This window comes from Sorex fumeus, unplaced genomic scaffold (assembly GCF_029834395.1).
Source record: "Sorex fumeus unplaced genomic scaffold, SorFum_2.1 ptg000014l, whole genome shotgun sequence".
NCBI lineage: Eukaryota > Metazoa > Chordata > Mammalia > Eulipotyphla > Soricidae > Sorex > Sorex fumeus.
In genome coordinates, this window is record NW_026606071.1 from 43,250,296 (window position 1) to 43,264,181 (window position 13,886).

At 56.7% G+C, this 13,886-nt stretch overlaps 1 protein-coding gene across 1 annotated transcript in view; it reads right to left on the reverse strand.

Moving 5' to 3' along the window:
- The window catches only part of WDFY1 (WD repeat and FYVE domain containing 1), a 55,159-nt gene extending 41,414 nt beyond the window's left edge, over window positions 1-13,745 (reverse strand). Inside the window, exon 1 of the mRNA XM_056111809.1 lies at window positions 13,609-13,745. Within this exon, the coding sequence (XP_055967784.1) occupies window positions 13,609-13,745 (137 nt within the window). The remainder of the gene's footprint in view (window positions 1-13,608) is intronic.
- Window positions 13,746-13,886: the final 141 nt, after the last annotated feature.

A 13,886-nucleotide genomic window follows, 5' to 3' on the forward strand; every position in this document is an offset into this window, starting at 1 on the left:
GACAAAGCCTGGCAAGCTCCCCATGACGTATTCGATATGCCAAACACAGTAACAAGTGTCACAACGGAGACATTACTGGGCCCGTTCGAGCAAATTGATGAACAACGGGAAGATAGTGACAGTGTATCAGTTGTCATCAATTTGCTTGAGCGGGCACCTGTAATGTCTCCGTTCGTCCCTGTCACGTGCTGGTGCAGCCCGATGGCATACACAATATATTATATATGACATACAGGCACATATTTTACTATACTCTATGTCAATTGATACATGTTACTTACAGATGTATATTTTGTTTTGTTTTGTTTTGGTCACACGGGGGGGATGCACAGGTCTTACTCCTGGCTCTGCACTCAGGAATTACTCCTGGCGTTGCTCGGGGGACCATATGAGACGCCGGGGATGGGGATCAAACCCGGGTTGGCTGCGTGCAAGGCAAACGCCCTCCCTGCTGGACTATCGCTCTGGCCCCACTTATAGATATATTTTAAGGCTAACACAGGAAATGAAACCAAAGAGTTGTGCTGGGTGAAAGGCAAACACCCCCACCAAGTTATTATTACATATGCTCAGGGAGTCACCACCCCGTCCGCAGCCAGGGAAACAAAGGCCCGGCTGTGCCGGACTCAGCCGGACCCTGAGGGGTTCACCCACCAGCCACTGGCCATACCGCCCAGATTTTCAGGGTCTCAAAGGCTGCCACGTACGAACCTCAAACCCCACCCAAAGTGCAGGTGGCAGACACACAGACGCATAGGCACTTGCTCCACAAGGCCGCGGTGGCAGAGTTCTATCCTCCTGGATTTTTTTTGGTTGGGGGGGGTCTTGGAGGGGGCCACATCTGGTAACGCTCAGGGTGCTCCCCGGCTCTGTGCTCGGGGGAACGCCGGGTGGCGCAAGGCTGATCTCTGGCCCGCTGCTGTCCAAGCCTGTGATGAGATTCCAGAGAGACGCTATCTCCCACCTAATCCTCCGGCCTGACTCAAGCCCAGTTAGTAAACTCTTGGTAAACTGGAAGCAAAATGCTACTACTTCTGCAGTTGAAAGCCACACAAGAACACCATTTGGTGGGGCCAGAGCGGTAGCACAGCGGGTAGGGCGTTTGCCTTGCATGCGGCTGACCCAGGTTCGATCCCCGGCATCCCATATGGTCCCCCCAAGCACCGCCAGGCATAATTCCTGAGTGCAGAGCCAGAAGTGATCCCTGAGCATCACTGGGTGTGACCCAAAAGGCAAGATAAATAAATAAATAAGAATACCATTTGGTGACATCCTCCAGGCACAAAACTATTAAATAAAGAGATAAATCATGAATAAATCATACCATCACGACAGTGTCAAGATCAGATGGTCTCATTGCTACAGAACTCAAATTTTCGACTCAGATGACAGTTGAAGCCACTCGCTCCACTGACATAAGATAAAACAGCTCAACTTTTCCTGTAATATTTTGACAACCTCACCCCCCCCCCCCCCACACACACACACACACTCATCCACGCTCATTTCGTGTTTTCCATGATGCTGATTCCACCCATTTTCTCTCCTGGTTGGGTTTTTGCTGTTATTCCAAGTCCGGATCACTTTGAAAAAAGACTCTTTCCTAAAATCCAAGACAAGCCAAAAACGCTTTTTTTTTTTTGCCAGCCCCTATTTTTTACGTTAATCAAAAACAACAACGGGCCTGCTATTTTTCCAAAGGTACTTAAACAGGAAATGTGTCATTTCTTCCAGAGCCCACAGACTTTTCCAAACTCCTCCTTGCAAAGACCAAAGGCAGGGGCGGGGGTGGGGAGGGGAGGGTGTTTGTCCACTTTCTTTTGTCTTCCTAGACAGAGACTTGGCGCTTCCCAACAGTTAACACTATTCTATTTTGCATGGACAGCTGAAAAAAAAACGGTGCCTTTCTGCAACAAAACGTTATAAGCTACAAAGTACGCTACATGCACACCACCATCACTCCATCACTGACCTGCAGGGTGGATCATCCATTTCTTTTCTTTTTATTTGTTTTGTTTTGTTTTGTTTGGGGGTGAGGACATATAAGCCACACCTGGTGATGCTCAGGGGTTACTCCTGGCTCTGCACTCAGGAATTACTCCATTACTCCTGGAGTTCTGGGGGGACCACCTGGATTGGCCACCTGGATCCACCTTGATCACTCCTGGCAGTGCTCAGGGGACCCTATGGGACATAATGTCAGGAATCTAACCAGGGTTGGTCACATGCAAAGCAGGCACCCGGCCCACTGTACTATCTCTCCAGCCCCATTCTGGCTCCCCTTTAATTTTTAACTGCAATACTGAATCCTCAACTTGGCACCGATTTGAACATTGCAAACCGCAGCGTAAGTTTTTTTTTTTTTTTGAAGCTGTAAAAATCTAAGTGAAGTTATTACTCTCAAAAATAGTGGGTTTCTGGGGCCAGAGCAATAGTACAGAGGGTAGGGCATCTGTCTTACACGTGGCTGACCGGGGTCCAATCCCTGGCATGGCATATGGCCCCCAGAGCCTGCCAGGAGTGATCCCTGAGCATCGCTGGGTATGGTTCCAAAACAAACAAACAAAAAATATATGATGGACTTCAGGCAGATCAGTCGCGGATTTGCTGAGAAGCAAGAGAAGCATGAAGAAGCTGTCAGAAGCCCGAGGGGCAAAGTGTCAGCCAGTTATCTCCCTCCGGGCTGGACTGGAATCCCTCACAGGACGGCAGATGAAAAGCCAGTCACACCCGTACTTCTAGGGCTCACCAAGTCTGCGGAGCCTCGTCTGCAGGAAGAGCCGTGCCAGGGAGACGGCCCAGGTGGCAGGGGGCCGGCCCGGCATGGCCGAGACCCCCAAGTCGGGCGCCAGAGGTGCATGGCACCCAAGTCCCATCAGGGGTGGGCACTCTCGTAAGAAAGAAAACACAACTGGGGTCAGAGCGACAGTAGAGCAGAGAGGGCGTTGGTCTTTCGTGCACCTGACCCAGCAAGCCCTAGGGTGCTGCGAGCACCACCAGGAGTGATTCCTGAGCATCGCAGGGTGTGACCCCCTGCCAAAAAAGAAAGGAAGGGAGGGAGGGAGGGAGGGAGGGAGGGAGGGAGGGAGGGAGGGAGGGAGAAAAAGAGAAAAGAGAAGGAAAGAAGGAAGGAAGGAAGGAAGGAAGGAAGGAAGGAAGGAAGGAAGGAAGGAGAGGAGGGAGGAAGGGAGGGAGTGAGTATGGAAGGGAGGGTGCGAGGGAGGGAGAAAGAGAAAGAGAGAGAAAGAAAAAGGAAGAAAGGGAGGGAGGGAGGGAGGGAGGGAGGGAGGGAGGGAGGGAGGGAGAAAAGAGAAAAGAGGGAAGGAAGGAAGGAAGGAAGGAAGGAAGGAAGGAAGGAAGGAAGGAAGGAAGGAAGGAGATGAAGGAGGGCGGGAGGGAGGGAGGGAGGAAGAAAGAAAAAAGGAAGAAAGGAAGGAAGGCAGGGAGGGAGGAAGGAAGGAAGAAAAGAAAAAAGAAAAGAAAAGAAAGAAAAGAGAAAGAAAAAGAAAAGGAAAAGAAAGGAAGAAAGAAAGAAAACCCAGCTCCAGCTCGGCTCAGCTCTGGCTCTCACGCTGAGAGGCGTCCTGCAGCCGTCATGATCAAGAGCAGCTCTGGGGCGGAAACTCCCTGAGAACACGCGTCCAGGGTGGTCACCCGCGAGCGCATGTCCACGCTCGGGCCGGTTCAGGGAGCACCTGAGAGTCTCCGTAAATTCACACAGACAGATTCTCCCTCCCTGGCCCCCTCAGCAGGGGAACTGAGGTCTCGAAAGTGTTCTCAGACACTACCTAGCCATCGAGGGCAATTTAATCATCGGACACTGGGAGCCCAAGGCCAGGAAGCAGCCGACTTGATTCCCAAGACAACACAGAGTACAGCCCCCATAAAGCCCTGGCCTGAGTTCTGAAGCCCCCCGGCTGAGTTCTGAAGCCCCAGGCCTGAGTCCTGAAGCGCCAACCCCCCCCCCCCCCGCCTGAGTTCTGAGGCCCTCGCCTGAGTTCTGAAGCCCCTCACCTGAGTTCTGAAGCCCCTAGCCTGAGTTCTGAAGACCCTGCCTGAATTCTGAAGCCCCCCCCTCACCTGAGTTCTGAAGCCCCTGACCTGAGTTCTGAAGCCCCCACACCTGAGTTCTGAAGCCCCCGGCCTGAGTTCATGTCACTGTGAGCCGAGAGGGAAGCCGGGGAGATCTGATCTCCCAGCCAATTGAGGCTGCAGTGACTACTCTATTTCTGGTACAGCACTACTGCATATTTCTGCTACTGGCAGCAAAACATCTTCTGGGCTAGATGGGCAGTACCTTGTGGGGCCGGGGAGAGGGGAGAGACATTCCGGAGGGCACTGGACGGCTGGGGAAGCCCAGAAGGGAGGTCATGGAGGCCATCCGCTTCCGTGGCCTCACGGCCTCTGTCCCGGCCAGGTCGCCTGCCCTCTGCCCTCTCTGATCCCGGCGGCAGGAAGCATCCGGGCCCTCCGGAGACACTTGTAGGCCCCATCCGGCCACAGTGAAAGGCAGAACCTGGGGCGGCAGAGAGTGAGACTGGCCAAGCGAAACCACAACGAGGCAGGAGGCCCGGCCAGCCTCAGGGGCCCAAGGATGGACGCTCCAGCCCTGGCCCCGGCTCCCTCACAGGCTAAAGTGTGGGCGGGGGGAAGGGAAGGGGGCGGCTGACGCCTCTCCAATGGCCTCACCTGTAGAGCTTCTTTCCTTTTGGGGAAGGGTAGAAAAACCTTATTTTTGTTGCTTCCTGTTATTATATAGCACAGCAGGTAGGGCATTTGCCTTGTACGCGGCCAACCCGGGTTCGATTCCTCCGCCCCTCTCGGACAGCCCGGCAAGCTACCGAGAGTATCCCGCCCGCACAGCAGAGCCTGGGAAGCTCCCAGTGGTGTGTTCGATATGCCAAACACAGTAAAAACAAGTCTCACAATGGAGACATTACTGGTGCCAGCTCGAGCAAATGGATGAACCATGGGAGGACAGTGCTACAATGCTACCGTGCCTGTTGTTGTGTGTGTGTGTGCGTGTGTGTGTGTGTTTTAGTTTTTTAAATGGAATCACTGTGAGATAGACCCTTACAAAGTTCATGCTAGGTTTCAGTCATCCAGTGTTGCAACGCGCAACACCCATCCCTCCACCGGTGTGTATTTCCCACCACCAATGTCCCCAGGATCCCTCCCATCACGCCCCATCCCCGACCCCAGCCTGTCTGTCTGTCTGTCTGTCTCTCTCTCTCTCTCTCTCCTCTCTCTGTCTCTCTATTCCTCTGTCTCTCTCTGTCTCTCTCTCTCTCCTACACCGCAAGTGTGTGTGGGGGGTCAGAGGTTAGGTAAGATAGTTCAGGGACCAGTATGACAATAATAGCTGGGAATGCGGGTGAGACCCCCTCCCCGCGCCAAGGGACCCAGCTCCAGCAACCGAAAACCTCCGCAACCCAGCCCCCGGCATGCTCCCAGTCGCTCTCCACACACTCAGGCCAGCCTCACCCATGAATAAATCTATTCCTGGATCTCGAGGCTGCGAATGCTTCAAACCACACACCCTACCCCACACATCCAAGATTACCGCACTAGTTTAGATAGGGTTCAAAATAGGAGGCAACCAATCTTAGAGGGAAATATACATTTTTTTTTACAAACATATAGATAAAGATATATCTGTATCTATATATGTAAAGCACACCAGACTCAACCTTTAACAACATATTAGTGATCTCTTAGAGAAGGACTTTGCCTTGCGGGCGAGATACTCTTGGTAGCTTGCCGGGCTCTCCGAGAGGGGTGGAGGAATCGAACCTGGGTCGGCCAGGCTGGCCACACGCAAGGCAAATGCTTACCCGCTGTGCTATCGCTCCAACCCATCGGCAAGTCCATGAGACGGAAAATAAGAAGCCCCTTTCAGAGGCTTCTGTGGCCTGCACGTGCACTGACCTAGCACCGCTGCGAGCCTAGTGAGGGGACATGAGCGTTCTCGCCGCTTGGCTGGGCTGGAGCGACAGTACAGCGGGGACCGACCAGGCTTGGTCCCTCAGCAACTCAGATGGTCCCCTGAGCCAGGAGGAAGCCCTGAGCACCGCCCGCCGTGACCCCTCCCCCCCCACAAAAAAATAATAATAAAACAAAGAATGAGAGAGGTAAGTGAAACGAGTCAGAGAAAGAAGGACTGACAGAGAATGACTGGACTCATTTGTGAAATATAAAAATAACATAATATGAGACTGACCCCCCCCCCCCAGGACAGTAGACACAAGGGCCAGGAAGACTGCTCCATGGTTGGACGCCGGCCTCATGAGCTGGGGGGAGAAGGCAGCTGGAATAGAGAAGGGATGACTAAGTCAATGATGGTTGGAGGGATCGCTCGGGATGGGAGGTGTGTGCTGAAAGTAGATAAAGGACCAAACGTGATGGCCTCTCGGTCTCTGTATTGCAAACCATCGTGCCCAAAAGTAGAGAGAGAGCCTGTGGGAAATTGTCTGCCATGGAGGCAGGGGAGGGCTGGGATGGCTATGGGAATACTGGGGCCATTGGATGGGTGTTGGATCATTGTATGACTGAAACTCAAACATGAAAACTTTGTAAGCGTATCTCACAGTGATTCAATAAAAATTAAAAAATAAAGAAAAAAAGAATGAGAGAGAAAAGATGGGGGGAGGGGGCAGTGATCAGCACCCCCAGTCCTATGGCCAGGGTTCAGACTCAGGCATCCTGGACCCAGAACCTACTCTCCCCTCAGATAACGGGGGGGGGGGGGGGAACACAGGGGCCCCTCCAACAACAGAGAACAAGACCACTCACACCCAGGCTTCCTGTCTGCCACGTCTATTGCACAATACAAATGAAAGCGTCTACTTTTAGGAAGGCCAAGACAACGAACACACACGCTGTTTCGAACCCGGGTTTTTTCTGTATAAACTAACTCCCAGCTCTGCCAGATCCCGCCCCCTCCACCTCGCTCCGCCCCATGTAACACTTCAAAATCAAGTCCTTCAGTCAAAATTGTTTCCACACGGTTACTGAATATATAATCTATATCCCCCCTCAAAAAAAAAAAAAAGAAAAGAAAAAAAAAACTCCCACAACATTCTACTATGTTTATGAATGCTTCGCGGGAATATACTAAAATAGCAAAATAGTCTGGGGAGACACCCTACCCCCACACCCCCACACCCTCACACCCCTACCTCCCCAAAAGAAAGAGCTGATGCTACCAAAAATGTCTTAGAAGGGGCTAGAGCAATAGTACGGCAGGTAGCACGTTTGTCTTGCACTCGGCCGACTGAGTTCGATCCCCAGCATCCCATATGGTCCCCCTGAGCAGTGCCAGGAGTGATTCCTGAGTGCAGAGCCAGAAGTAACCCCAGAGCATCGCCAGGTTTGACCCAAAAGGGGGAAAAAAAAGTCATATGGGCTGGAGTGATAGCACAATGGGTAGGGCGTTTGCCTTGCACGCAGCTGACCCGGGTTCGAATTCCAGCATCCCATATGGTCCCCTGAGCACCACCAGGAGTAATTCTCGAGGGCAGAGCCAGGAGGAACCCCTGAGCATTGCCAGGTGTGACCCAAAAAGGAAAAAAAAAGTCTTAGAAGTCATTTTTCCTGGTCCAGCGAGTGTCAGTGGGCTGAGTACATGCTCTCTGGGCAGGAGACCCCAGCCTCATTGTTGTCGCCCTCTGTGGTCCCCTGAGCACAGGCAGGAGCTACAGGTATGAGTCCCGCCCCCCCCCCCCCCCCCCACACACACACACACACATTCTGCCGTCTCTACTACATGTCGGCCAAAGGCCAGAATCCCAGCAATTTTCTTTCTTCTGTTTTTGGGTTGGGGGCCACCCCAGAGGGGCTCAGGACTTCCTCCTGGCTCTGTGCTCAGGGATCACTTCCGGGCCAGCGGGCACTGACTGGGTAGGGGGGTGGGGATCAAACCCGGTCCAGCTGCGCGCAGGGCGAGTGCCTCCCCCTGGCCCACATCCCAACAGATTTTCAAACAGATGCGGGTTGCTCTCCGAGGCCAGGCAGAAGGGAAGTTCTTGCAGAAGGCGCTCTCAGCCTACAGGTCCCCAGGACACCTCCAAACTCGGCTTCCAAAAAACGAGGGCAGCAGGCCACAGCCTTTTCCTATTTAAATAACTTTTTAAAGTTTTTTTTTTTAATTGAGTCACAACTCCATGAGAGACACAATTACAAAGTTGTTCCTGATTGGGTTTCAGTCGCACAATGTCCCAACACCCTTCCCTTCACCAGTGCACATTTCCCACCACCAATGTCTCCTGCCCTTCCAATTTATAAAACGTTCTGCTTTGCATTTTCACCTTTTCACAAGTCTACCCTTCAACCAGTGTTTTGATACAGATGATCAAAAAGCCGGGCTGGAGCGATAGCACAGCGGGTAGGGCATTTGCCTTGCACGCGGCCCACACGGCCGACCCGAGTTCGATTCCTCCACCCCTCTCGGAGAGCCTGGCAAGCTACTGAGAGTATTTCACCTGTATGGCAAAGCCTGGCAAGCTACCCATGGCGTATTCGATATGCCGAACACAGTAACCACAAGTCTCACGATGGAGACGCTACTGGGCACACTCCAGCAAATGGATGAGCAATGGGAGGACAGTGCTCCAGTGCTCCGGATCAAAAAGCCAGAAAACCAGATTATGACGGAAATGGTCCCTGTTTCTCTCCTACCTTCCTCTTCCTCCTCCTCCTCCTCCTCCTCCTCCTCCTCCCCTTCCTCCTGTCTCCTCTCTCTTTCTCTCACCCCTCTCTCTTTCTCTCCTCTTTCTCCCTCCCTCCCTCCTTCTCCCTCCCTCCCTCCTTCTCCCCCTCTTCTACAGTAGAGTTTCATTTTCCGGCTCTCCAGCTAGCAGGAAGATGGCTGGAGTCCCAGCTCTGAAACATTACTACTGAGGCGGGGACATCCCCCCGCCCCCATACATCCCAATCCTTTATCAAGGTCAAGGATTTAAAAAAAACCACATTTTTCCATTCCTTCCCGCTGCGCGCTCAGATCCCCAGTCAGGCAGGCTGGCCCAGGCCGAGGGGGTTACAGCGGGTGACTCCATCTGCCGCGTGGCCCTGAAGCAACAGTGTGACTAGAGGCCCTACTCCTGGGAGTCCCCGGGGTCCCGGGGAGACGGAGGCAGTGCTATCTCTATGAGCTGACAGGGGGGGACGGGTGAACGCAGCCCTGAATGCCGGCAAGAGCCCTGCCAGGCTCAGTGGAGTCTTCCCGGCAGGCACCCCGGGGAGGGGGGGTGCAGTAGGACCCCCTCATCCAGCTGAATCCTCTTTAGGGAACTGATCTGGATTTGCCTCTGCCCTGCGGAGCGTTTGCTTTCACTGGGAGAGGAGCTGGGTGTCTGGGAACAGCCCCGGGGACCTCAGAAACTGAGCAAAGAAAAGGCACAGCAAATGGCATTCTCTGTGGGGGTCACCCAGAGGACTCCCAGGAACGCTTGTCCCCCCCAGCCCGCCCCAAGCATGCCTCTGCCACCCGCAACATAACCCTGGCAGCCAGGCCAACCCTGGGGCCACAGCCCGGGCCCAGAATCGGCATCTGGAGGGTGGACACCTTGCACTCCCCCCCCCCCCCACACACACACCCAGGGGCGAACCTGGGTTCTCCTAGGAGGCCAGGGAAGCTCCCACGGAGCCCGGCTCAGCCCCAAGCCGCTGCCGCCCTTCATTCCCTGCCTGGATGCCCCTGGCTGGGCGCCCCACTTGGCAGCAGTTCTAAGGAGCATCCGCCCCTCCCCCCCCCGCCACTGGACCCCACTCTCGGTGACCAGGGCGACTTTGCAGGGCACTGAGGCCCCGGTGGGATGGAATAGGGAAAGGCCCGTTTCTTGGGGGGGGGAGGGAGGTCCCTGGCAGTGTCGGGGGTCACTCTGAGTGATGTCTGGCCAGCCAGGCTAGATGGGTCAGCAGTGAGGGGTACCAGGGTCACCTGCAGGGGTGGGGGCGGGGGGCGGGCATCCAGGCCGGGGCCAGCTCCCCAGCCTGCCCCAGGTCTGTTTTTCATGTTTTGAAAATGCTGATTGGGGGGGGCACAGGGCCACACCAAGGTTGCACCCCACTATTTCTCACCGGCCCTGAGCAGCTCCTCCCGGGTACTGCCCAGACCCCATTTCCCCCGCGGGAGGAAACTGGTGTGTGGCAGACCCGGCCGGGAGGAAGTCAAAGTCCTGGCCCAAACCCGGCCCGAACCCTCGCGTTCACTGCGACTTTCCATGGAGACGATGCAGGATACTGCGTGACCCCGACATTCCCTGGCACCCCCCAACCGGTGGCACTTGGGAACCAAACTGGGGTCGGGGAGGGGTGTAAGAGGCAAGCGCCTCCCCTGCAACCATCTCTTTGGCCCCTGGGAAAGTCCATTTTGGGGCTATGCCTGGCTGTGCCCAGGGCTTACTCCTGGCTCCGTGCTCAGGGCTCAATTCCGGCTCTGTGCTCAGGGCTTACTCTCGGCTCTGTGCTCAGGGATCACTCCAGGCTGTGCTCGGGGCTTACTCATGACTTAGTGCTCAATGATCACTCCCAGCTCTGTGCTCAGGGCTCACTCCAGGCTCTGTGCTCAGGCCTTACTCACGGCTCTGCACTCAGGGATCATTCCAGGCAGCGCCGGGAGCTAACAGACAGATTCTGATTCAGCCTCTGAGCTCTCTGACTGGTGACTCACACACAGCCTGGATGACGAAGTCCCAGAGCCCCAGAGAGCAGCACAGGGGGCCTTTGCACACGGGGCCCTGGGCCTGCCATCCCCCAGGGCCTACTCTGTGGGCACCCCCCCACCCTCCAACAGGGTCACCCAGCAACAGCCACTCCTTCGTCCATGCAGTCCACTCCTCCAACCGGGACCCGCGCTGCCCAGGGGGTGACCCCTGACACACAAGGCCAGCTCTGGCCTGGAACAGTGACCCCTGAGCAGAGAGCACTATCAGGTCGAGCAGGGCCGGGCATACAGCAAGTCTCCAATAAATGCTTGCCTGAGGAATTAGGGCGGTTAGTGTTGTTTCTTCTACATGCTGGTTCTAGGTCAGAGGCCATAAAAAAAAATAATGATAAATCAGTGAATCATAAGTTATATGAGGGCGGCATTGTGCTTTGATCCTCGGGCCCGGCGCTGGATAAATACGGCATTTCTAAACACACAGAATCCAGGAAGACTGCGAAGCATCGCCCAGATTTACGGTGATGGAAACAAACCAAAATGTCCCCTTTTCTACCCCCGCACCCAAAGGACCCACTATCCTATCTCCTGAGTGGGAGGGACCTGCTATAACAAGGCTGCCCGCCTCCCGGCGGGGAGTCCCGCAGGCACCCCGCCCTCACCTGGCCCGCTGGCCTGCCAGGGCCCTGCGGAAAAGGAGCTGACCTCAGGCTGCCCAGAACATTCTGGCCCGGGCTCTGCTAAGTAATCGCTTTCCCCAAAAACACTGATCAGCGACACTCCCCCGCCAAGGCCCTCAAAGGTTCAGCAACTCACCGGACACGCATGAGTCATGAATAAGATACTCTGCAGAAGAAAGCAAGCTACAGGAAAATGTTGCCTGTGTCTCATCCACTCAGTAGGCAAGTGGCATCACTCTGAGCCCTGTCCTTTGGGGGGGGAGGCAAGGGGCCGCCCCCCCCCCCCCCTTTCTCCCTCTGGCTCACACACTCACCATCGGAGACCTACCCCACGCCCAGGATGCTAAGTAACTCCCTCAAATGCAAATGCCATGGTCCCAGGAACTGGGGGCTCCCATCCTCCTCCATCCTCAGGACTTCAAGCAGTGGGGCCCAGTCTTGGGCTGACAACACAGCAGAGGGGGGTTTGCAAAATCACCTGGCAACAGGGCTCTCCGGGAAGCCAGGAAATAAGAGTTTCTCATTCAAAAACTAACAGCTACTTCCGCCCAGTCGACCCGATACAACTCACCAGCCTTTTTAATCTTTCTAATGTTTGGGGCCGTTTAGGGAGCTTAAAGTTTTAATCTCTCTGTCTCTGTCTCTGTTTCTGTCTCTCTCTCCAGGAGGGCTGGAGGGGGTGTCCCAAAGGGGGGGGTGAGAATTGGGCTGCAGAGGACACTGCATGCATGCACACAGACCAACGTGTTTAGTGATTCAGTTTCGTTCTTTACAGCAACTAACACTGATTTCTCCTTTCCGCTGAAGACAGTTTTATTTTTTTTTTTTTATGTAGGAGTACTGCTATTTATTCAGCCACTGATTAGGCTGATTGATGAAGACAGTGTCTTTAAAATAAAAGTGGATGAGTTTTTCCCCCAAAACGAGTCGTTTTCTTAAAAAAAAAAAACCATAATCAAACCACCTGACTTATACTTAGTAAACAATGAGTTCAGGTGATCCTAGCTGTGGTGGAAAAATAACAGCGGCTCAGGGCTGGTGTGAGCCCAGGAGCAAAGCCCTGGGGGGTGGGGGGCGTTGGCAGTCCCGGGGGGTCTGTCTGCAATAAGGGAATCCTGGTAGCAGGACCCCTGGGGACCCTCCGCGCTCACCCCGGCTCCCTCCCGGAGGGCGCCTGGGAACTCGGGGGCTCAGACAGTCCCTAGTTTTAATCTCTCTGTGGGGCACAGGTGGGCGGGGGTCCTGGATGAAGTGGCCCAAAAAAGGGTCCTACCTGAACTGGAGGGACACGGTGGGACCGGGGCACAGAAGGGGACGGGGGACCCCAGAAGTGGAGGGACGCAAGGAGGGAGGGTCTTACAGGAACCGGGGCTCAGGTTCCCCCTGCTACAGTGGGGGGTAGGGGGGCGGGACCCCAGGGGTTGCAGCGGGGGGAGGGGCGGGGGTCCCGGAGAAGCCTGGGACTGAGAACGCAGCGGGACCGCGTCTAAGGGACGGGGTGCGGCGGGGGTCCGGCCCGAGGGGTGCGGAGGCGGGACTGGGGTTCGGTCCGAGGGGTGCCGCAGGGGACGGGGGAGTTCGGCCGAGGGGTCTGGCGGGGAGTGGGGGTCCGGCCCGGGGGGTCCCGCAGAGGACGAGGGTCCGGCCCGAGGGGCGCGGCAGGAGACGGGGAAGTCCAACTCGAGGGGTCCGGCAGGGGGCGGGGGTCCGGCCCGGGAGGTCCGGCGGGGGACGGGGAATTCGGACCCGGGGTCCGGAGAAGAGACGCGGGTTCGGCCCGGGGGTCCGGCGGCGGGGGTCGGGGGGTCCAGCCCAGGAGGTACCAGAGGCTGGACTGAGGGTCAGGCCCGAGGGGTCCCGCGGCTGGGGACAGGGGTCCGGCCCGGGGCGGGGCGGGGGTCCGGCCCGGGGAGTCCGGCGGGGGGCGGGGATTCGGACCTGGGGGTCCGGAGAAGGGACGGGGGTCCGGCCCGGGGGTCCGGAGAAGGAATTGGGGTCCGACCCGGGGGTCCGGCGTGGGGCGGGGGTCCTGTCCAGGGGGTACAAGAGGCTGGACTGAGGGTCAGGCCCGAGGGGTCCCGCGGCTGGGGACAGGGGTCCGGGCCGGGGGGTCCCGAGAAGGGGCGGGGGTCCGGCCCCGCGGGACCCCCCTCGGGGCGCGAGGGCGCCGCGGGGCCCGGCGGCGGGGGGGTCCCGGGACGCGCCCTCGCGGCGCGGGTGGCGGCCGCGGCCCCCCCGCACACGCCCACCCCGCGGGGCCCGGCCCACCTGTCCTCGCTGGCCGTGATGACGCCGTCCTCCTGCGGGATGAGCAGCGCGGCCGTGACGGCGTCCTGGTGGCCCTCGATCTTGCTCAGCAGCCCCGGGCGGCTGCTCTGCGGCCGCGAGTGGATCTCGGCCGCCATGTTCGCGGCCGGCAGCGGGCGCCGGGCGCCGCCGCCGCCGTAAAGCCCCGAGAGCCGCGCGCGCCGCCGTAGTGCTGCGGGGAGACGCGCACGCGGACCCTGGCTGGCGCGGGGCGCTGGCCCAACGGCAGCAGAGGGGCG